The sequence below is a fragment of the Vipera berus genome, assembly GCF_964194415.1.
Source record: "Vipera berus genome assembly, chromosome: 6".
NCBI lineage: Eukaryota > Metazoa > Chordata > Lepidosauria > Squamata > Viperidae > Vipera > Vipera berus.
In genome coordinates, this window is record NC_138208.1 from 86,531,817 (window position 1) to 86,556,965 (window position 25,149).

At 43.4% G+C, this 25,149-nt stretch overlaps 1 protein-coding gene across 3 annotated transcripts in view; it reads right to left on the reverse strand.

Annotated features, from left to right (window-relative positions):
* The window catches only part of TAF3 (TATA-box binding protein associated factor 3), a 167,467-nt gene that overhangs the window by 43,853 nt on the left and 98,465 nt on the right, over window positions 1-25,149 (reverse strand). For 2 of the 3 annotated variants that reach the window (XM_081330772.1, XM_081330774.1), the window contains 2 exons: window positions 19,417-21,233; window positions 8,879-8,961 (listed from right to left, as the gene is read on the reverse strand). In XM_081330772.1, the coding sequence (XP_081186898.1) occupies window positions 8,879-8,961; window positions 19,417-21,233 (1,900 nt within the window). The remainder of the gene's footprint in view (window positions 1-8,878; window positions 8,962-19,416; window positions 21,234-25,149) is intronic. The other variant, XM_081330773.1, reaches the window with a different exon arrangement.

Below are 25,149 nucleotides of genomic sequence, written 5' to 3' on the forward strand. Positions count from 1 at the left end.
CCTTCTCCAGCCACACACAGAGAGTGCCAAGGTTAGGAGCAAACACAATTTGGGATAGGCCTATACAGGGAACTTAATGAGCCCCATTATTTGGCTATTGTGGGCAAACACTATGAAACCAGTAATCTAAATGACCGAAGTCTGAATAGCTGGTCGCTAAATGGCAAGGCCGAGTTCAAAAGAAACTGCACAATGGCTGCCTTCTTTGCCCCTTTGAGAAGAAGGCCATTATTGTCCCACCAAAAGGCCAGAGGTAAGGTGAGCTGGTAAGTAATTCGGAGAGTTTTTAAACCCAAGAGCAGCCCTGAGACAGCACGGTGTCTGAGCTTTTTTCCTTCCTTCTCTTTCCACCCACCGGCTACCATGGGAACGAAGTGGGAATACATGGGGAAATTTTGGACTGTGGTGAGAAGTCACTTCCTCCACGATTTGCTCAGCGCCGTATGATTTGCTTCCTTTTTTTTTTTTGCATGGCACAGAATCCAAGAGTCTGGGCAGGATTCAGATGTTTCCACACCACGTCTGGAGAATGCTTTTGAAGCCTATCCAGAGATATGGCAGTCACCCACAAAACCCTTGTGGGGCTAGGTTAATATCTGGATCAGAGACCACCAGAAAATTCCAGGTCTCCTGGTTGGTGGAGGCAGGAGAAGAGAAGATAAAGAACTAAAGAAACTATATATAACTATAACAATAACAAGATAGATAGATAGATAGATAGATAGATAGATAGATAGATAGATAGATAGATAGATAGATAGATAGATAGATAGATGATAGATAGATAGATAGATAGATAGAGATAGATAGATAGATTAGATAGATAGATAGATAGATAGATAGATAGATAGATAGATAGATAGATAGATAGATAGATAGATAGAGTAATTGGCACCATGGATGCAATCCCAAAATATCTGGAGCACCACCTGAACACCATCGGATTTGACAAAATCCATTGCAAAGTCAACTGCAATTGAGAACAGGTTACATCCTGCAAGGAGACCTCTAACACCATCAAACATCCACATCTGCTTATCTCGGGTCCTGGAAAGACTCGATAGGTGTGTAAAAGTGCCAAACACAATCTGAACATCTGGCTGGTTGTGCAACGAGCCATAATAATAATAAAAAGTAGAAATTTCCTGACAGTGAGAACAATTAACCAGCGGAACTCCTTGCCTCCAGAAGTTGTGGGTGCTTCAACAGTGGAAGTTTTTAAGAAGAGATTGGACAGCCATTCGTCTGAAACGGTATTGGGTCTTCTGCCTGAGCAGGGGGTTGGACTAGAAGACCTCCAAGGTCTCTTCAAACTCTGTTAATTCTATTCTATTCTATTCTATTCTATTCTATTCTATTCTATTCTATTCTATTCTATTCTATTCTATTCTATTCTATTCTATTCTATTCTATTCTTTCTACAATATCTATTCTATTCTATTCTATTCTATTCTATTCTATTCTATTCTATTCTATTCTATTCTATTCTATTCTATTCTATTCTATTCTATTCTATTCTATTCTATTCTATTCTATTCTATTCTATTCTACTCTACTCTACTCTACCCTACCCTACTCTATTCCATTCCCATTCCCATTCCCATTCCCATTCCCATTCCCATCCACCCCCCTGCTCAGGCAGGAAACCCTATATCAGCGGTAGGCAATCTTGGCTCTTTTATGACTCGTGGACTTCAACTCCCAGAGTTCCTGAGCCAGCGTGGCTCAGCATGGAAACCTCTCCCTTTCCCCTCAGCATGGCTTGATCAGGAATTCTGGGAGTTGAAGTCCACGAGTCATAAAAGAGCCAAGGTTGCCTACCCCTGCCCTATACCATTTCAGACAAATGGTTGTCCAATCTCTTCTTAAAAACTTCCAGTGTTTTTAAAACTTCCAGATTTAGGGACCTTTCTTTTTTTTAAACAGCATTATATTTATATACTTGGATTTTTATCCCGTCTTTACTGCTGTTTATAAATTACATAAGACGATGGACATACCTAATACTCCTTCCTTCTCCTATTTTCCTCACAACAACAAGAGGGACTGGGCTGAGAGAGAGTCACCATATAACTGTAGACACCATCATCTAACAGTCAAATATAAATGATTGGTCTCAACAGTGGGCGTTCTTCACACTATTACGAGATAAGCTGCAATCTCCAAATTCTAATTGTTCAATTAAGCAAGAACCGGCCCAATTAATTAATTAATTTTACAGTTAATTTATTTTGAACCTGGAGTCCTCTGAAGGAGTGGATCAGAGTGACTTGTTCAAAACCTTTTGCCTGAATCCAACCACCAGTGGCCGCCTACCAAAACTGTCACTACAATTTCATGAACAGACATTTTATACAATCTCATTAAGCAAAGGGAATTTATCAGTCAATAAATGCGATAACCCATTTGGAAAAACACCGCAGACAAGGTGCTCAAATCCTACTGGCAACTGGAGCTACTACATCAGCTTTTTCCAAGGTAATTAATCACAAATGCTTCCCTTTAGACTCTAAATCACAGCATAGTAATCTTGTGACTTAATAACAACAGCATTCCCAGTACCAGCAGATCCTTCTAACCATATGAAAATAGCTGCGGGTTCTCTAGAAACCTGGTAGACCAAAATCCTCAATCCATTAAGCATATGATCTTTTACAACAAAACTTTTTTTTTAAAAAAAGCAATTATTGAAGCTTGAATTGGAGATAAAACAGATTTGCCGTTGACCTTTTTTTTCATTTACAGAACAAATTTAGATCTAATTACACTAGAATGGAATCCAATAAATGTCTTCTAATGTGGCATTTATGCAAGTATTGCTGTACTTGTTTACTACAAAGGCAGAGTTTCTGTGATTATAATCTACTTTCCACTTGGTTTTATTGTGAAGTCAAAGCACTTGCAAGAAACTAGTGTCTGAAATTTAAAACTTCCCATAGATCTTATTACACTTGTTTTAGATATAAAAGGACCAGACTAGACAATCCAATCCATCTGACTGCAATATACATTTAAATTAATTTAATTTAATAATAATAAATTAGTTGATACATACATATACGTATATACATACACACACACACACACACATACACACACACACACACACACATCTATATCTATACCTATGTCTGTCTATCTATCTTCCTCCCTCCCTCCCACCTATCTATCTATCTATCTATCTATCTATCTATCTATCTATCTATCTATCTATCTATCTATCTATCTATCTATCTATCTATCTATCATCTATCTCAACTAATACACACACACACACACACAATCTGCCATATCTTAGCAGAGTTACTGAAAAGGAGGAAGTGTGTGTTTCAAAACATTGCACACAAAACTTTTATAATGTATACAAATCCTCATATTAAAGATAATTAGCAAATACCGGTAACTTCACTGCCTGAATATTGATTCAAATTAACTAAATAAACAGACATTTATTGCCCTAAGAGTTACGTTTGCTCAATAATGTCTGTTATCCAATACAGGTAGTCCTCAACTTACAATCACAACTCAGCCCCAAATTTCTCTCGCTAAGCGAGACAGTTCTTAGGTGAGTTTTGCCCCATTTTAATGGTCTTTCTTGCCGCTGTTGTTAAGTGAATCACTGCAGCAACACGGCTGCTAAGTGAGTCTGGCTTCCCCATTGACTTTGCTTGTCAAAAGGTCGCAAGAGGGGATCACGTGACCCCGGGACGCTGCGACCGTCATAAACGTGAGACAGTGGCCAAGCGTCCGAATGCAAATCACGTGACCCTGGGGATGCTGCAACGGTTGTAACTTTTGTTCAGTACCGTCGTAATTCTGAAGGGCCATTAAAGTAGTAGTAGTAGTAGTAGTAGTAGTAGTAGTAGTAGTAGTAGTAGTGATGTTTCTTTTTACAAGGAAGGCCAGGCTTTTTGGAAACAAAGCCACACTCTCACTTTTGAGCATATATTGGGCAGTACAGATACTGGACAATACAGGAACAGAAAAGATTTTGATATAATTCAAGTGTCAACGGGATTAAGCAGACCTGGAGAAAGTGGAGGGGAAAAAGGATCCACAGGCTTGCTCTTCGACATGTCCCGGGTTAAACTGTCAAGCAGACCTTGAATTTTAAAGCAACTGCGACTTGATTTTCAGAGTGCCTACAAGAAAACTCCCAAACCAGCAGGCTCCATAAACATGTCCCCGTGAGCGGTTGCCAAAGCAGAAAGCGTATAAATCAAATCAAATAATAACAACAGCAAACAATAAAGCAATAGACCCACCGCAGACAACAGGAACCGCAGACACAATTGGTGCCAAAAATGTCTTGGGCGTATCTTCTTAATTCAGGATTTCCCAACCGTGGCGACTTCGAGACGTGTTGGACTTCAACTCCCAGAATTCCCCCAGCCAGCCATGCATGGCTGGCTGGGGGAATTCTGGGAGTTGAAGTCCACGCCTCTTAAAAAGCACCAAGGTTGGGAAACCCTGATCTAATATTAATGCCTCTTCCAAAAAACTGGCCAGGACGCCAAACAGGTTTTACCCAGATGGTCACCCAGAGTCAAAAACTGGCTCACGTTACAGGATTAAAAATAAAAAAAATAAGAATACTGAGGGGGGGGGAGAAATCACCTTTTTATCCTTTTTTTTAGCCTCTGCAAGTCTGGACTGATGGGCCTTAATAGAAATTGTCCACCGGAGGTGCAAAAACATTTATCTCATTTTACTGATCTGATGCAAACAACTTCAACTTCCATTCTTCTGGAGGGGGGGGAAGAGGACAGATACACATAAATCCCTCAACCTGCTTCTCTTCCGTATTATTTAGAGAGGAAAAAGGAAGAATTTAATGGGTTTTTCCCTTTCCCCCCCTCCCTCCTCCTCAAACGATGTTCTTTTTTCTTCTTCCCAAGAAGCAAAAGACCAGGCGGGCTATGCATACAGGTAATCCTCGACTTACGACAGAGTTGAGCCCAAATTTTCTGTTGCTAAGTGAGACATGTGTTAAATGAGTTTTGCCCCGTTTGACGACATTTCTTGCTACAGCTGTTAAGCGAATCACTGCAGTTGGTTTAAGTCAGGGGTAGGCAACCTCGGCTCTTTTATGACTCATGGACTTCAACTCCCAGAATTCCTGAGCCAGCCATTCTGGGAGTTGAAGTCCATGAGTCATAAAAGAGCCGAGGTTGCCTACCCCTGGTTTAAGTTAATAACCTGGTTGTTAAATGAATCTGGCTTCCCATGTTGACTTTGTTTGTCAGAAGGTCGCAAAAAGGCATCACGTAACCCCGGGACACTGCGACCGTCACAAATAGGAGCCAACTGCGGAGCATCTGAATTTTGATCACATGCTGCAACGGTTGTTAAGTGTGAAAACTGGTCATAAGTGACTTTTTCAGCGCTGTTGCAACTTTGAACGGACGCTAAAGGAACTGTGTAAGTCAAGGACTTACCCGTATATGCTTATAATACAGAATATGCAGGTAGCCCTCAATTTATGCCAAAACGGAGCCCCAAAAGTTCCATTAAGGAAGCAAGACAATTGTTAAGTGAACTCTGTCTCTCTCTTTATGGCCTTTCTTGCCACGGTTGTTAAACAAATCACTGCAGTTGCTAAGTGAATCATGCGGTCGTTAACCAAACCTGGCTTCCCCCATGGCTTGTCGGAAACCAGCTGGGAAGGTCACGAATGGTGATCACGTGACGCCGGGGACAATGCCGCAGTCATAAATACATCCCAGTTGCCAAGCGACTACATTTTGATCATGTGACCCTGGGAAAGCTGCAACGGGTGTAAGTGTCAAACATGGGCACAAGTCGCTATTGTCAGGGCCGTTGCAACTTTGAACGGTCACTAAACGAATGACTGTAAGTCAAGAACTACCTGTAAAATCCGTAAACATTGTTGAGGTGAGTTATCCCTCAGGTGCTAAACTTTAGCCTAAAACTCTGATCAGGTACCATTCTCCTATATCAGCGGTCTTCAAACTTGGCCCTTTTATGACTTGTGGACTTCAACTCCCAGAATTCCTCAGCCAGCACTGGCTGAGGAATTCTGGGAGTTGAAGTCCATAAGTCATAAAAGGGCCAAGTTTGAAGACCTCTGGTCTGGATCCAAGCCTGCAGTTTCATCAAAATGGCCAACTGAACAATTCTGGGAGTTGAAGTCCACAAGTCATAAAAGGGCCAAGCTTGAAGACCACCGTTATAGATGTTCCATCACTGGAGGTTTTTAAGAAGAGATTGGACAACCATTTGTCTGAGATGGTATTGGCTCTCCTGCCTCAGTAGGGGGCTGGACCAGAAGACCTCCAAGGTCCCTTGCAACTCTGTTATTCTGTTAACTTGGTGGTCTCCATGAGTTTCCAGAAACTCCTAATATCATTCCTTCATTGGGGAACTTCTCCTTCTCCATTCCTCATGCCCAATCAGACAAATTTTCATTTTGAAAGCTTCCCCCCGCCTTGCACCCGAATGTTTCTCCCTCTTTTTGCCTCCAGTGTGGAATAAGAATGTTGCAAGACTCCTAAATTTCAAAGATAGTTTTCAGACAATCCATACCTCAACAATGCTCTCATTAAGTCTCCAAAAACAACTTCCTACTCAAGAGTCTGGTGATCTCATTTTGGCATCCAAGGCTTATCCGGCAGGCAATAACACTCTGAACAGATTTGAAAATCAGGGATGAGTTGCAGGTGCTTTGAAAGACGATTGTACCGCTGTACGGGGGACTCCAAAGACTCTACAAGCAGTCCTCGACTTACAACAGTTCGCTTAGTGACCATTCAAAGTTACAACAGCGCTGAAAGAAATCTGACTCATGACCATTTTTCACACTGACCACCTCCGCAGCATCCCCACGGTCACGTGATCGAAATTCAGATGCTTGGCAACTGGCTCATACTTATGACCGCTGCAGTGATCACCTCTTGCGACCTGCTGATAATCAAAGTCAATGGGGAGGCCAGAGTCGCTTAACAACCATCTTACTATCTTATCAACTGCAGTGATTCCCTTAACAACAATGGCAAGAAATGTCGTAAAATGAGGCAAAACTCACTTTAACAAATGCCTCCCTTAACAACTGAAGTTAAGGACTACGTCAGGATAAATTTTAAAGCCTAAACAGCTTATGTAATGATGTAATGTAACGTAAGGTGGATGATGCAATCATAGGAATGACTCAGCAGGTGTGTGTATCCCTTTAAAAGCCTGAGTATAAAAGGGAAGGCCTTGCTGGAGTCTTTCTCTCTCGTCTGTTCCCTGCTGTAACTGCTGTGTGTTGGGAGTTTGCTGCTTCACCACGTGTTATGTATTTTATTTCTAGTGTATATTTGTAGATACCATGTAACATAAACCACATTTAATACAAACCACTGTTTACTGTATTTATTCCTGGGTTACCTCAGTGCAATAAGACTGTCCATGCACTGACAGACTACCTGTACTCATTTATTTATTTCCGTGAATTTTACAACACTTTTCAACACCATGGATCCAAAGCAGCTTAAAGAAAACTGCTTTTCCTGTAGGAGCATGGAAAGCAGTCCACAATTCCACTCACTGTGGCAAAAGTGCCACAGGCTTCTATCAACATTTGTCCTGAATTTGGGAACTGCGAAGGGGCACGTGATTCACTTGGCTAATCCTGATGAAGGAGAAAACCAGGCTGAGCCCGAGGGAGGGGGGGTCAAACAGGTCATCAGTCTTGAATCCCTTTGTGCCCACAAGAGATCTAAATCCAGCTCTCTTTGAATTTGTTGCCAATTCACTTTCACCGTTAGTAGTTCAGATCTTATACAGAGCTTTAGCGTACAATTTGAACTGCCTGGACTCCTGATTTCCTATGCTTGACAATTGTAAATTTAATAAATAAATTCCCCCCAAAAAAATCCAACCCAAATTTCTAACGTTGCATTGCTATTACACATTTCACCTGTTATCTTTTTCAGAAGCCAACATCGACTAAACCAAGGGCTTATAAAATGTCAGAGACAGATATAACATTAGCATGTACACAAATGCCTACATGTGTACACAATTCAATCTAAGTCCTTTTATCAAATTGTACTATATCTCATTTTCGGAGCTCAACTCTGATGAAATAATAGTTACCAATTTTTTCGATGTCGTAAGCTGCCAACCCAGCTGTATAGTCAAAGTTTGTGTTCCATTTTTAAGCAAAACGTGATTAGGGAGCCCTGATTGTGAAGCGTCATTACTTAAGCCTTTTAAGGTGTGTTTACGTACAGTAAACACAGGCAGACAAACAAAAATTCTTAATCTGCCCGTACAGTCGTGAAACAGGGATTACGCCCTTGGGTAGTATAAAAGCTTTATTTACCGGTAATTGGAAAAGTAAAAAAAAAAAGCCTAATTATCATGGCAATCAATGTTTGTGTATGTTTGTTCAGGAAATAAATTCATTAGGAAAAATGATATAGTCCAGGGGTCTTCAAACTCAGCCCTTTTATGACGTGTGGACTTGAACTCCCAGAATTCCTCAGCCAGCATGCCTGCCTGGCTAAGGAATTCTGGGAGTTGAAGTCCACACATCATAAAAGGGCCGAGTTTGAAGACCCCTTGACTTGTGGACTTCAATTCCCATAATTCCTCAGCCAGCGTGCCTGGCTGAGGAATTCTGGGAGTTGAAGTCCACACATCATAAAAGGGCCGAGTTTAAAGACCCCTTGACTTGTGGACTTCAACTCCCAGAATTCCTTAGCCAGCATGCCTGGCTGAGGAATTCTGGGAGTTGAAGTCCACAAGTCATAACTGGGCCAAATTTGAAGACCCCTGATATAGTCTATTAAATGGATTTTGCCACAAGTAGGAGACATCGGAGGAAACCACACCCACCAAGAGTTCATCAAATGGGTTATTTCTCACTTACATTTTGTCCTGACCACCCACTCGCAGTGTCAGCCGGGGAATCACAGGTGATGGGGCCGGTATAACAGGTTCCACTTTGATCTGCTAAAAGTAACATATTCCAGTGTTAAAATAGGGTATCTGCTACAGAGGAAACTTTTCACGCTGCGTTGAATTACGCAGAGCAGGGCTCTCCAAAGTTGGCAATTTATAGACTGGAGGACTTCATCTCCACCAAATTTGGGAAGGGGGGGGAAGAACCGATCTACAGGTAGTTCTCCAATTATAATAGTTGGCTTAGTGACCATTCAAAGCTACAGCGGCACTAAAAAAAGTGACTTACGACCCTTTTTCACAGTTACGGCTTTCGCAACATCTCCACGATCACGTGATCAAAATCCAGACGCTTGGCAACTGCCTTGTATTTATGACGGTTGCCGTGTCCTGGGGCCACGTGACCGTGTTTTGCGGTCTTCTGACGAGCAGAATCAATGGAGAAGCCAGGTTCCACTTAACAACCAGGTTACTAACTTATCAGCTGCAGGGATTCACTTAACGGCCGAGGCAAGAAAAGTCGTAAAAGGAGGCAAAACTCACCTAACACGTTCGATTTACGTTTGATTTATTGATTAGCCCCAGGTAATATACACAATGGTTGTGATTTATTAAAGGGGATATTGTATTATGAAGTAGCTTATTTAATATGGTAGGAAATAGATAACTTTTAGGAAATAGAACAAGATTACATTTAAATAGATAAAATGTGTATTTTGGATATTATATTTCGTTATGAATTGAGACAAGGGAAATCTTGGTTACTCAAAGCCTGAAAATTATCAATATCAAAGGTTAAATTAGAATATTGAGGAGAAACTAAAAATTGGGTAAAATTAATAACAGGAAGATTGAATGTAATTAAGATACGTATAAGCTAAAAATTTATTGATAAATGCAATAATGATGTTTTTACTGAGTTGATATAAGTAGAATTGTACTAGCTTGAATACGAGACAGTGAATGTTAAGGGAAAAAGAGAAGAAATATCTGATGTTGTAACCTGAGACTTGCACTAAAGATTTTGTTATCAAACTATTGATTAACCCAGTCACCACGTTGCTTTTTAAATACTTAAATGTAAAATTGGAAAATGAATATTATTTTTTAAAAAAATTCAGACGCTTGGCAACTGGCTTGTATTTATGACGGTTGCCGTGTACTGGGGTCATGTGATCATGTTTTGAGATCTTAAAATTTGGGACTCAATTGTGGTCGTAAATCGAGGACTTACCACTTACAAAATCCTGTTACAAGTTAGCATTTTGGGGTGCATTTCTTGGCAGGATGATCTTGCAAGGCTGACACCAATCTCACAAGTCTGAAAGGACACGGTTCCCCCCAGGTGGCACCTTCCAAATAAAGTGGCATTACAACACTAAAAATTTATTTTGTCTTAACGGCTGGGAATTGTTCCAGGCAGATCTGCAGGGGGCCACATTACAAAATCCCGGGTTATATAAACAGAGGCATAGAATCCAAATCAAGTGAAGGATTAGTACCGCTTTATAAAGCCTTAGGAAGGCCACACCTGGAATTGTGCATCCAGTTTTGGTCACCACATTACAAAAAGAAAAAAAAGGAAAAAAAATGTTGAGACTTTGGAAAGAAGTGCAGAGAAGAGCAAGCAGGATGATTAAAGGCCTGGAGATTAAAACATGAAAAACGGTTACAGGAACTGGGTATGGCCAGTCAAGAGAAAAGAAAGATTAGGGGTGACATGATAGCAATCATCTGGTATTTGAGGGGCTGCCACAAAGAAGAGGGGGGGGTGTTCAACTTATTTTCCAAAGCACCAGAAGGCAAGACAAGGAACAATGGATGGAAAGTAAACAAGGAGAGAAGTAAACTGGAATAAAGGAGAAACATCCTACCAGTTGAGGACAATTAACCCATGGAGCAGCTTGCCTCCAGAAGTTGTGGGCGCTCCATCACTGGAGATTTTTTTAAATAGACTGGACAGTCACTTGTCCGAAATGGTATAGGGTCTCCTGCTTGAGTAGGGGGCTGGACTAGAAGACCTCCAAGGTGCCTTCCAGCTCTATTCTGATTGAAGTTGCATTAGTACAGGGGTATCAAATTGAAGTGAAGAGGAACTAAAGAGCCTCTTGTTGCGGGTGAAGAAGGAGAGTGCAAAAGTTGGGTTGAAACTAAACATTAAGAAAACCAAGATCATGGCATCCGGCCCTCTCAATTCCTGGCAAATAGATGGGGAAGAAATGGAGGTAGTGACAGATTTTATTTTCCTGGGCTCCAAGATCACTGCAGATGGGGACTGTAGCCAAGAAATTAAAAGACGCTTGCTCCTTGGGAGGAAAGCCATGGCAAATCTAGACAGCACACTAAAAAGCAGAGACATCACCCTGTCAACAAAAGTGCATATAGTCAAGGCTATGGTCTTCCCAGTTGCAATGTGTGGCTGTGAAAGTTGGACCATAAGAAAGGCTGAGCGCCAAAGAATTGAGGCCTTTGAACTATGGTGCTGGAGAAGACTCCTGCGAGTCCCTTGGACTGCGAGGCGATCAAACCGGTCAGTCCTAGAGGAGATCAACCCTGACTGCTCTTTAGAAGGCCAGATCCTGAAGCTGAAACTCAAATACTTTGGCCACCTAATGAGGAGGAAGGACTGACTGGAGAAGAGCCTAATGCTGGGAAAGATGGAGGGCAAGAGAAGAAGGGGACGACAGAGAAGGAGGTGGCTGGATGGAGTCACTGAATCAGTAGGCGTGAGCTTAAATGGACTCCAGAAGATGGTAGAGGACAGGAAGGCCTGGAGGAACATTGTCCATAGGGTCGCGATGGGTCGGACACGACTTCGCAACTAACAACAACAACATCAAATTGCCGGCCAGCGGGCCAGATGCATCATGGTGAAACCACGCCAACCCCATTGCTGGCAATGGCGAAAAAAAGCCGCGATATGTCGTGACAGGTCACGTGACATTGCGAGTTTGACACCCTGCATTAGTGTGAATGAGTATGTGGGAAGGACCTTGCGAGAGACAGGTGGAGTAGTCCCAAACTACGCAACTGGTTTTCCACTTGCAAGTTTTTTTAGGCACTTCCTTTTTATGAATCTGCAATCCGCCGTTTGACAGGCTGGCGGCCAAACAGCTGTAACAAAACGATACACAGGTACTCGTCTTATTTATTTAATTAGATTTATATACCGCCCTTCTCCCAAAGGACTCGGGGCGGTGTACAGGGCAATTAAAACATGGCATACAAAGTGAAAAATAAATTAAATTAAATTTAGCCCCAAACCAAGTAAATCAAATTCTAAAATTTAAAATCCCAATCCCTCAGTCCAGGCCGGCAAGTTCAAATAGCCAAGTCTTCAGGTCACGGCGAAAAGAGCGAAGGTCGGGAGCCATCCGGAGCTCAACAGGGAGTTGGTTCCATAGGGCAGGAGCGCCCACAGAGAATAGGGGCCGCCAGCTGGCACTCCCGGACCGATGGCACCCTGAGGAGACCCTCTCTGTGAGAGCGCAGGGGGGCGATGGGAGGTTGACGCCGGCAGCAGGTGCTCCCGTAAATAATCCGGACCCAAGCCATTTAGGGCTTTATAGGTCATCACCAGCAACTTGAATCTCACGCGGAGGGCAACTGGGAGCCAATGCAGCTCGCGGAGAAGAGGCGTTACATGGGAGTATCGGGAGACCCCCATCACAACTCGCGCAGCCGCATTCTGCACCAGTTGGAGCCTCCGAGTGGTCCTCAAGGGCAGCCCCATGTAAAGAGCATTGCAGTAGTCTATTCGAGCGTATGACTACACCCAAGCCCAGTCTGGCTTCCCCATTGCTCGTCAAGAAGGTCACAAAAGCTGAGCACATGACCCCAGGACACGGCAACCGTCGTAAATATAAATCAGTTGCCAAATGTCCAAATTTTGATCGCATGACCACGGGGATGCTGCCACGGTCATAATAAGCGTGAAAAAACGGTCATAGGTCACTTCCCCCCCCCGTGCCGCTATAACTTCGAACAGTCACTCAACGGTTTGTAAGATGGAGACAACAACCTGTATGGAGAACGGGCACATTTTTGTGGTGGTTTTATCAAATAATACTACCAAACCCTGCCCAAAATCAAAAACCCAGAAATCTTAAGTTTAGTTGTTGATGTTTAACTAAGAATTATGGAAGCTTGCTTTTGTTTGGGGTGTTTTGCACAGATTTAAATTAAATTAAATTAAATTAAATTAAATTAAATTAAATTAAATTAATGCAACCTGCACAGGCTAGAACAGGAAGGATCTAAATGATGGATCTGAATGAAGAATCTAAATCGTTAAAATGTCGGCTCATTAATGCATGGAACTGGAACAACTGCCTGCAGGTGGGCTGTTCTGTGAAAGCACTTGCCATCAGAGAAGAAACAGCATGCGAGTGTGCAGGCAGTCCTCAAACTTACGACCACAACTGAGCCCAACATTTCTTCTTGCTAAGCAAGACTGTTGATAGGCGGATTTTCTCTCATTCTGCAACCTTTCGTGCCACAGTTTTTAAGTGAATCACTGCGGTCATTAAGTTAGTAAGCCGGTCGTTAAGTGAATCAAGGCTTCCCCGCTGACTTTGCTTGTCAGAAGGTCTCCAAAGGGGATCGCGTGACCCCAGGACGCTGCAACCGTCATAAATATGAATCAGTTGCCAAGCGTCCGAATTTTGATCACGTGACTTACGGGGATACTGTAATGGTCATGATTGTGAAAAATGGTCACCAATCCCTTTTTTTTCAGTGCCTTTGAACAGTCATTAATCAGATGGCTGTACATCAAGGACTACCTATATATTAAAGGAAATATAAGTGTGGGTATGCATGAAGAAGACCAGAAGCGATTTAGAATAGAATAAAGTAGAGTAGAATGGACTGGAATAGAATAGAATAGAATAGAATAGAATAGAATAGAATAGAATAGAATAGAATAGAATAGAATAGAATAGAATAGAATAGAATAGAATAGAATAGAATAGAATAGAATAGAATAGAATAGAATATATAGACTGGACTGGACTGGACTGGACTGGACTAGGATAGGATAGGATAGGATAGGATAGGATAGGATAGGATAGAATAGAATAGATGGGATGGGATGGGATGGGATGGGATGGGATGGGATGGGATGGAATGGAATGGAATGGAATGGAATGGAATAGAATAGAATAGAATAGAATAGAATAGAATAGAATAGAATAGAATAGAATAGAATAGAATATTAATACGAAACAAGAGGGAACAGAACAGAACAGAAAGGGACTTTGGAGGTCTTCTAGTCCAGCCCCCTGCTCAAGCAGGAGAAACTATACCATTTCAGATAAGTGACTGTCTAGTCCAGGGGTAGGAAACCTTGGCTCTTTTATGACCCGTGGACCTCAACTCCCAGAATTCCTGAGCCAGCCACGCTGAGGGGAAAGGGAGAGGTTTCCATGCTGAGCCACGCTGGCTCAGGAACTCTGGGAGTTGAAGTCCACCAGTCATAAAAGAGCCAAGGTTGCCTACCCCTGGCCTAGCCTCTTCTTAAAAGTTTCCAGTGTTGGAGCATTCACAACTTCTGGAGGCAGGTTGTTCCACTGATTAATGGTTCTAACTATTTAAATGGACAGGTTTTTTTGTTTTTTGTTTTTAAATGTGAAGGGAGCACGAAGTCTCTACGATTAAAATTTAAAGAAGTGCAATTCTGGAGTAAGCTGGGCATTTGGACTGGGAGAAGAATATTTGCGGTGGATTACAAAGCTTCCCAGTCCTGAAAGTGGCGATGTCCAGCAGTGTAAGACTCCTTTGTAGCTAACTAAAAATACATTGTCCCTGGATTTGTCCAGTTTTATGTATAAGCAACACGTCTTTCACCTGAACTAATACTAGTAGTCCTATAAGCCCCTTATTGCAGTGTGTGCTGCACAGGATTTTATTTTTTTATTTTTTTGGCACTAATCTTCAAGGATTTAGCTTCTTTGCCACATACCTCAGGGCACCAACTGATAAAGCCTTAACTCTCTGTTTTTCCAGGACACCAACAGAGCGGCCTTGCAAAAAATGAAAATCACTCAAGAGATTTTTTATTTTTTTTAAAGGGGGGAGAGAGAATTTATTTTTGAAATCCTGGCTTCCAGCGAAGAGATGGACTTTTTCCATCTTTTTTTTTAAAAAAAAAGAAAAGAAAAAAAAACCGAAATGAGAGGAAGGCTTATCACTGGAAATCAGTTTAAATTTTAATTTTTGTGGAGGGACTCTTTCATGCAGCCTGGCTTTAAAGTTTATCTTTTGACAGGGACTTTTCGCCAAAGCTAACAGGGAAGCTTTGTCAATGTAATCTGCCCAAGCTTATATTGCTTTCCTATAATACAATATATTTTAGGAGTATAAAGAATAGCTTTTTTTTTTAATCACTTGTAATGGTGCATTATAGTCCTAATAGCGTACTGAACGGTAACAGTAGGAGACGAGAACTAGTTACCAAATGAGGGAAGAGCTATTTTATTATTTTTTCCCCCCCTAAGTTTTATTTTAATCATTTAGCACTTGATCCATTAGGCGCAGTTTGGAACAAAATCCTCCTATCTTCTCTCAAAATCTGTTAATATTGTGAATACTGCAATTATGATGGCTCCCCTCCGCAGGTAAGACAATCACTGAGGGATATCTATTTATAGGTGATATCGACTTGGGAGATTTACCCTACCAAACATGATTATTGTAGGGATTTTTAGAGTCGTTTCTTACGCCAAAGTATCCAACCTAGAAAAGAAATATATGAATAAATAGAAGGAGCAGTGAGAAGGAAATACCAGGCCAGATAGAGCAGATTTGATCACAGATACTTAAATCCCTTCTGTCTCCTTCAATGAGCCAGCTTTTTTCCCCACTGCACCTCTGCCAAATAAGCCCCATAATCTGATAGTTGGGAGTGAAATTTCTCTTTCTTTTTCCAGATTCTCCTTTTTCCTTGGTCTCTGCATAGTTTACTTTGAGAGAGAGAGAGAGAGAGAGAGAGAGAGAGAGAGAGAGAGAGAGAGAGAGAGAGAGAGAGAGAGAGAGAGAGAGAGAGAGAGAGAGAGAGAGAGAGAGAGAGAGAGAGAGAGAGAGAATGAATCACATCAACTCAAGAGGTTGTTAACCGGTTTGGTTGAGGTGCTGGAGGAGAAATGAGAAAATCTGAATGGTGCTCGTTCGGGAATTCTGGGAGCTGAAGTCCACAGGTCATAAGGGCACTTGCCCACCCACCCACCCCTGCATTAGGTCAAGGGTGAAGGTCCTGTGCCCCCTTCAATGGCATCTCTCATCTAACCTGACTCCAGATCAGTCTAATGAATTCTACTCGAATGAAGAGAAGGACGAGGGGGGATACGATAGCAGTCTTCCAATGTCTCAGGGGCTGCCCCAAAGAAGAGGGAGTCAAGCTATTCTCCAAAGCCCCTGAAGGCAGGATGAGAAGCAACGGATGGAAACTAACCAAGGAGAAAAGCAATCTGGAACTAAGGAGAAATTTCCTGACAATTAGAACAATTAATCAGTGGAACAACCTGCCTCCAGAAGCTGTGAATGCTCCAACACTGGAAGTTTTTAAGAAGAGACTGGACAGCCATCTGTCTGAAATGGTATAGGGTTTCCAGCCTGAGCAGGGGGTTGGACTAGATGACCTCCAAGGTCCCTTCAAACTCTGTTAATTCTATTCTATTCTACTCCGTAACTCTATTCTACTCCTTAATTCTATTCTACTCTGTAATTCTATTCTATTCTATTCTATTCTATTCTATTCTATTCTATTCTATTCTATTCTATTCTATTCTATTCTATTCTATTCTATTCTATTCTTATTCCATTCCATTCCATTCCATTCCATTCCATTCCATTCCACTCCACTCCACTCAAATGCAATGTCTTTTGGAGGCTCAAAGATCTCTCGCTCCATATCCTCTACTTATAACTATGTTCCATTTTATTTTTATTTTTTTGCCAAATATTATGACCTTATGACTGTCTAGTATGACTGAGGCTGCAAGGCCATCAAGATTGTCCAAGAAAATATCCTGATGGGCAAAGGATCAGCAAGGTCTCCAACAGTGGCTCTTGCATTAGAACAGGGGTTCGCAACCCCCGGGCCGTGGACCAACACTGGTCCGTGGCCTCTTAAGAACTGGTCCGTCCAAGTGAGCAAAGCTTCATCTGTGCGTATGCGGGATCTATGTAGCGTGTGAAACCACCTCCCCCCACCCTCCCATGGTCTCTCTAACTCTAAGAACTTTGTATACACAGGGAAAAGAAAAATCAAACGTTACGAAAAGTTTAGTTCTGATAATAGTGTAAAGCTCGAATCTGATGTATCTATGAATTGGAAATGAGCAACTGAATTAGAGAAGCTAAACGGTAGCACCAACGTATGATTGTTCCGTCTTAACTTATTCGATATTATCTTTCTTTCCATTCCTTGCATCATATAACCATTGACCTCCTGGACAAATTGAGGTTGCAAATGTCTTGCATGGATGGGGGAAGAAAAGATGGTTCTTAAATTGCTCTGTACTTTGTAATGATTGTCACACACTACCCTGCAATTATGTAAGCGCATTCGGAGTTGGCTTTAACACTTTCCAGGTTTAAAAGGAGCTTGTGGGATGATATGAAAGGAATTCTACAGATAGTCCTCAATGTGTAACTGTAATGGACGCTACCCATTATGGCCATATGTCATGATGGGCACAAAACGGGTAAGCCACGTGATTGACCCAATTTGATGACCTTTTTCTGTGGCAATTATTAAGCCAGGGGTCTTCAAACTTGGCCCTTTGATGACTTGTGGACTTCAACTCCCAGAATTCCTCAGCCAGCATGCCTGGCTGAGGAATTCTGGGAGTTGAAGTCCAAAAGTCATCAAAGGGCCAGGTTTGAAGACCCCTGCCTTAAGCAAATGCCATCATTGTTAAGCGAAGCAATAGACACCGTTTTGCCAAAATCGTTGTAAAACAAGGTCACATGACTGTGGGACCCCTGCTAACAGTCGTAAATGTGAATGATATTTAGTCGCATCATTGTGAAAGGGGCCCGATCTTTAAAACTTCAGCACAGATCCTAAGTCCTCTTTTTCAGGCCAGTCTTAACTTTTTCGGTATTGGTTAAGGGGCTCAAGGACTATCTGTGGAAGTTTTGCTTTTTAAAAATTTTTTTATAAAAGTAAAAGCTGCAAAACCTATACAGTTAGTCCTCGACTTAACGACCAAAATTGGGGGCCATGATTTACGTTGCCAAGTGAGAAACTTGTTAAGTGAGCTTGGCCCCACTTGACGACTTTTCTTGCCAGATTTGTTAAGCGAGTCACTGCAGTTGTTAAAATTAGCCACACGGTCGTTCAGTGAAGCCGGCTTTCCCCCATGGACTTTGCTGGTCAGAAGCTCGCAAAAGGGGACCACCTGACCTCCCGGGACACTGGCGACCGTCATAAATGCGAGGCAGTTGCCAAGCATCTGAATGCAAATCACGTGACCCTGGGGATGCTGCGACGGTCACAAGTACGAAAAATGGTCCCTTTTTATTTTCCCCCAGCGCCGTTCTAACTTTGAACAATCACTAAAGGAACTATTGGAAGCCGAGGACTACTCACATATGGTCCAACGATCTGCACTCTCCCCCTTTTGCCGTCTGCGTCCCTGTTTTTCAGCTCGGAATTCTGCACAGGCCCTCCACTTTTAAGCTAAATATATCATTAAACCAAATATATCTATATATCTATATCTATATCTATATGTCTGTCTGTCTGTCTGTGTAAATTACTAACAAAGAATTAAGGGAGACTGAAATGCATTTCAGTCTTCCTTAATGAGATTCGAACCTGTGGCTCAAGAGGTAAAAACACCTGCCTAATGTGCAATCAGCCCAGGTTCGAATCTCAGAAGGGTATGGCTGACTGATGAAAACTATAAGTTTGAAATGCATTTCAGTCTCCCTTAATTCTTTGTTAGTAATTTACACAAATATATGAGCTGTCCGGTGTGACTACTGCTTGTTCGATGGCGTTCAAGATAGGCTGAAAACAGGAAATAAAGATTTGCCCCATGTTTGGGGCCTAGCAAGGTAATCTAAAGAGTTAACAAAGTATTTGACGCATATCTCCCCTTGCAGAAGCTAACAAAGCGAGAGAGATCCTGTGGCTCAAGAGGTAAAAACAACTGCCTAATGTGCAATCAGCCCAGGTTCGAATCTCAGAAGGGTATGGCTGACTGATGAAAACTAATAAGTTAGAAATGCATTTCAGTCTCCCTTAATTCTTTGTTAGTAATTTACACAAATATATGAGCTGTCCGGTGTGACTACTGCCTGTTCGATGGCCTTCAAGATAGGCTGAAAACAGGAAATAAAAGATTTGCCCCATGTTTGGGGCCTAGCAAGGTAATCTAAATAGTTAACATTTGACACACATATATATATTTATATATATATAAATAAATCAGCATCTAATTTTGGACGACGAGGAAGGCGAGTCCCACACTGCCTTCTAACGTGGGAGGCACTTACTTTTTCATATTTGTGTTTCTCCTTCTCTTTCTCCTTCTTCTCCCGCTCCTTCTTCTCCTTCTCTTTCTCCTTCTCCCTTTTCTCTTTCTCTTTCTCCTTCTCCCGCTCTTTCTTCTTCTTCTTCTCCTTCTTGTCCTTCTTCTTCTCCTTCGGCTTGTCCTTCTCCTCGAACAGCTTCTCGGGAAGGAGCGCAGAGGGGGGCTGCAACAGGGAGGGGAGCTTCATGGCGGTCGGGGTGCAGTACAAGGGGAGGGGCAGGTCCTTGTGAGGGAGGACCAGCGGGACCGACAAAGCTTTAGCCTTGTCCTTGCCTTTCTCTTTTATTTTCTCCTTCTCTTTTTTCTCTCGGTCCTTTTTGCCTTTCTCTTTCTCCTTCTTCTTGTCCTTGTGTTTCTCGCGTTCTTTTTTGGCGCCGGGCTCTTTGACCTTGGCTTTTGTCTCGTCCTCAAAGTCCTTCATTTTGAACTTGAAAGAATCCGGGTCTTCTTCTCTGACCAGGTCCTTCCATGCCAACTTGCCTTCCTTGCCTCCTTCCCTTTCTCGATCCTTCTCCTTGTTTTTCTCCTTCTCCTTGTTCTTCTCTTTGCTCTTCTCCTTATCTTTCTGCTTGTCTTTCTTCTTCATTTTGGTCTTCAGCTCTTTCTTCAGCTTCTTCTTCACCTCCAGCGAGGCGGCCTGCTTCGTCTTCTCCTCGTAGATTTTGAGCAGAGGTTCGGGCGTGGGCGGAGAAGCCGAGGGAGACGAGAAATAAGGGAAGTTTGCCGGCAAATTGGCCTGGGGGCCCAGGTTGGCTTTGCGAATCACCTCGTCGATTGAGTCATCCATCGTCCATGAAATATCCGAACTTGAGGTTCCTCCGCAAGGAGGAATCGGGGTGCTTCCTGCTTTATTTAAGCTGCTACTTGCGGAAACGGAAGCTTTCGGGACAGGAGGCTCAGACACAGAAAGTCTTTTGGGGCTCATGAAAACTTCTCCTTCGGATTCGGACCCGGAGGAAAACTCAAACGGATCGGGATCCCGTTCTGCACACGCCCGGGCAATGACCGCGTCAATGGAATCGTCAATTGTCTTGTCAATCACGGTGAATTTCTTTGCTGGGTTCTCACTAGAGGGTTTGGCAGGCTCAGCTGGCATCGGCACCTGCTTAACCTGGATAATCTCTTTCCCCGTCTTTTCACTCAACACGACTAACGGGGTTTTGATCGGGGTCTCCTGCTTAATTGTAATCTGAGGGACCACGTGGATTGGAAGTTTTGGACTTTTCGGGCTTCGGGGACTCTTAGCTCGGCCCGGAGATTTTTTCTCCTTCGTTCCAACTTTGGGCGAGCGAATGGGGCTGCCCGCAACGGCTGGCAATGGGGAAACTTTGGGCGTTTTAGTCTTCTGCACCAGGGAGACTGTTTTCACCACCTTGGGTTTAGGAAGAAGGGCTTTGGATTCGGGGGGTTTTGGCGTGGGCAGCTGCGACTTTGCGATGGGAGCCAGGACTGGGGGCTCTGGAGAAGACGGCACCTGCTCACCGCTCTCCTGAACGCAAACGGGGGAAAGCATTGGAGGCACCTTCTGGGTATTGATCAAGCTAAGAGGCTCGCGGGCCTCCACGGTGACCTCGAGCTCCTCCCCTTTTGTGTTTGTTAGTTTGGGGCGCTTCGCCGCAGGCATTTCCTCGGACTCGGGGCTTTCTAAGGGCCTCTTGTTGAAGTAGTTTTCATCGTTCACGGCCTCCTCTTCTTCCATTTCTCCTTCTTCTTCCAAAGGAACCTGCATGGCTTCGGCGGAAGTCCCTCCATCCGTTGGCACTTGCTCCTCTTCCTCCTCTGGAGTAAAAAACAAAACAAAACAAGAAAAGAGAAAGTTACTTTCAGGCTCTGAACGAGAAAATAGTTTAGGGCAGGGGGTCCCAACCCCCAGTCTGTCAGACCGGCACCGGCAGTGGTGGGATTCAGCTTGTTCGCACTGGTTCGGGAGAACCAGTAGCTAAATTAAGCCCGAATTCGGAGAACCGGCTGGCTTCTGGAAATCCAGTCTAGGCTTCGGACGCCTCCCAGGCCTAGAACAGCCCACCGGAAGTGCATGGATGCCACTTCCGGAAGTCTGCTCTAGGCATTGGAGGCCCAGACCTGTATCACATAATAGAACTGGTTGTTCAGGTATTTGAATCCCACTACTGCAGACATGTCAAACACAAGGCCCGGAGGCCGGATCCGGCCCGCAAAGTGGTTTCATGCGGCCCGCGAAGCCATCCTGGAAACAGTGAGGGAACGGCCCCCACTGCCTTGGCCCTGGCCCAGAGACCCTCAGATCTGTCCCACTCCTGCCCAGGCCCCCATAGACACCCTTGATGCGAACGATGTAGAGCTGGCCCCGCCCACCCAGTAGGCCATACGCACTCTAGCCACGCCCACCCAGTAGGCCACACGCACTCTAGCCACGCCCACCCAGTAGGCCACGGCCATCCTGGCCACACCCACCCGGCCCCCTGAGGGCAACCACAATGCTGATGCGGCCCTCAATGAAATTGAGTTTGACACCCCTGCACTACTGGATTCAAGTGTGTGAACAACCGGTTCCTGTGTGGATGACACTGCCGGAAGTCCTTTCTGGGCCTGGGCAACAAAAAATTAGCTACCTGGTTCTGCTGAAGCGGTGCGAACTGGCTGAATCCCACTACTGGGCTCTGGGCCGCAGCATGCCAGAAACCGGGCCACACAAACAAGCAAAGCCCCATCCACAGGATGTGCAGGAAGCATACAAAACTGAAAAACCATGCCGCGGGAAAAAAAACCAAAACCTCTCCACAAAACCAGTCCCTGGTGCCCCAAAGGTTTGGGGGCTGCTGGTTTAGCGTTCATGAGCAATTGACTTGTGCAGAAAGAACAGTTCACCGCGAGGCCTGATCAAGGACTGAGGTGGCATTGAATTAACTGGAGATCCGAAACGGACAAAGAACCAATAAATGCTGCATTTGTATTTTATTCATCTGCCACGTCACGCAGGTAGTCCCCGACTTACAACCATTCGGTAAGTGACCGTTCCAAGTTACAATGGCGCTGGAAAAAGTGAGTACTGTTTTTTGACACTTATGACTGTCCCCGTGGTCACGTGATCAAAATCCAGACTTGGTAACTGGTTCCTATTTAGGACGGTCGCAGTGTCCCCGGGGTCATGTGACTCCCTTTTGCAGCTGTTCAAAATTACAACGGCATTGAAAAAAGGGACTTATGACTATTTTTCACACTTATGACCATTGCAGCATCCCCACGATCTCATGACCAAAATTCAGACACTTGGCCACTGTCTCATATTTATTTTTTAAAATAATATTTTATTCATTTTCCAATTTTACATTTGAGTATTTAATAAACAACGTGGTGACTGGGTTTAATCAATAGTTCAATAACAAAATCTTTAGTGCAAATCTCAGGTTACAACATCAGATATTTCTTCTCTTTTTCCCTTAACATTTACTGTCTTGTATTCAAGCTAGTGGTGGCTCAGTGGGTTAGGATGCTGAGCTTGTCGATCAGCAGGTCGGCAGTTTGGCGGGTCGAATCCCGAGTGCCGCGTAACAGAGTGAGCGCCTGTTACTCGTCCCAGCTTCTGCCAACCTAGCAGTTTGAAAGCACGTAAAAATGCAAGTAGAAAAATAGGGACCACTCCGGTGGGAAGGTAACAGCGTTCCGTGCGCCTTTGGCGTCTAGTCATGCTGGCCACATGACCACGGAGACGTCCTCGGACAAGCGCTGACTCTTTGGCTTTGAAACAGAGATGAGCACCGGCCCCTAGAGTCGGAAACGACTAGCACGCTTGTGCGGGGGAACCTTTACCTTTACCTATTCAAGCTAGTACATTTCCAATTATATCAACTCAATAAAAACATCATTATTACATTTATCAATAAATTTGTAGCTTATACATATCTTAATTACATTCAATCTTCTAAACAATCCATATTCTGTTATTAATTTTTACTTAATTTTTAATTTCTTATCAATATTCCAATTTAACTTTTGAACCAAGATTTTCCTTATCTCACTTGATAAACTATAATATCCAAAATATTATTGGGGGGAAAGCTGACTTAACAACTGACTCACTTAGCGACAAAAATTCTGGGCTCAACTGTGGTCAAAAGTAGGATGTGGAACAAAAGCGGGAAGGAGTGTCCCAGAGCCACCCTCATGTAGAGCATGATCATACTGGGATTTTAATGATTTTAATTATGTTTAATTGTACAGTCTTAATTGGCCTGCTAGTCCAAACAATCACTATACAGAAGTGATAAAAGTACGGTTAAAACCCCCACAGATCAATTTAATTAGGAGGCCAAAGAAATATTTTTATTGATTTCCCCCCCCCCCCCACAAGGACAACACAGTTCGTTCATCTGGCACTGACCAATTAGCCTCTAAATTAGAATGTATCCAGATGGTCCTCGACTTATAACCACAACGGAGCCCAAAATTTCTGTTGCTAAGTGAGACACTTGTTAAGTGGATTTTGCCCCATTTCACGACTTCTCTTGCCACGGTTGTTAAGTGAATCACTGCAATGGTTAAGCAAATCCGGCTTCCGACTTTGCTGGTCAGAAGGCTGCAAAAGGGGATCACACGAACCCGGGACCCTGCGAGCGTCATAAATAGGAACCGGTTCCCAAGCGTCTGAATTTTGAGCGCATGACCGTGGGGATACTGCAACAGTCGTAAGTGTGGGAAATGGTCGTAAGTCACTTTTTCCAGTGCCACTGTGAATGGTCACTAAACAAACTGTTTTAAGTCGAGGACCACCTGTACCTGCAAAAGTGAAGGTATATTGCTTTAAAAAGAATCAAGATGGCTGCATTATGCAAGTGCAATTCTAATGTTACTGCTGTCACACAATAACTACATTCCTTTGCTTCTTGACAAAAGGCTTTTTCTGGCTCTATTTTGGCAACGTGGCAGCTGATGCACCAGGCCACCCTCTTCCAGTGACTTGACTGATGGCTCGCAAAAACCCTCCCTCATCATGTCTATGTCCAGTTTAATGAAGATAAGGACGAGGGGGGACATGATAGCAGTCTTCCAATATCTCAGGGGCTGCCCCAAAGTAGAGGGAGTCAAGCTATTCTCCAAAGCACCCGAAGGCAGGACAAGAAGCAACGGATGGAAACTAGTCAAGGAGAGAAACAACCTAGAACTAAGGAGAAACTTCCTGACAGTGAGAACAATTAATCAGTGGAACAACCTGCCTCCAGAAGCTGTGAGTGCTCCAACACTGGAAGTTTTTAAGAAGAGACTGGACAGCCATTTGACTGAAATGAGTATAGGGTTTCCTGCCTGAGCAGGGGGTTGGACTAGATGACCTCTAAGGTCCCTTCCAATATTATTATTATTATTGATCATTGCACAGTCAGCTGGATGTTCAGACTGGATTTGGCATTTTTGTCTACCTATCAAGTCCTTACCAAGCACCTGGGATAGGCAGATGTGGATGTTTGATGGTGTTACAGATCTCGTCGCAGGATGGAAGCAGTTCCTAGTGAGGCCGCCTTTTGCAATTGACTGATGGTGAATTTGTCAATGCCAATGGCGTTCAAGTGGTGCTCCAGTTGTTTTGGGATTGCACCCAAGTCGCCTATTACTATTGGTACTCCCCTTGCTTGCCTTTGCCACAGTCTTTCTATTTCTATTTGGAGGTCTTTGTATTTTGTTACCTTCTCCAGTTCCTTCTCATCTATTCTGCTGTGTCCAG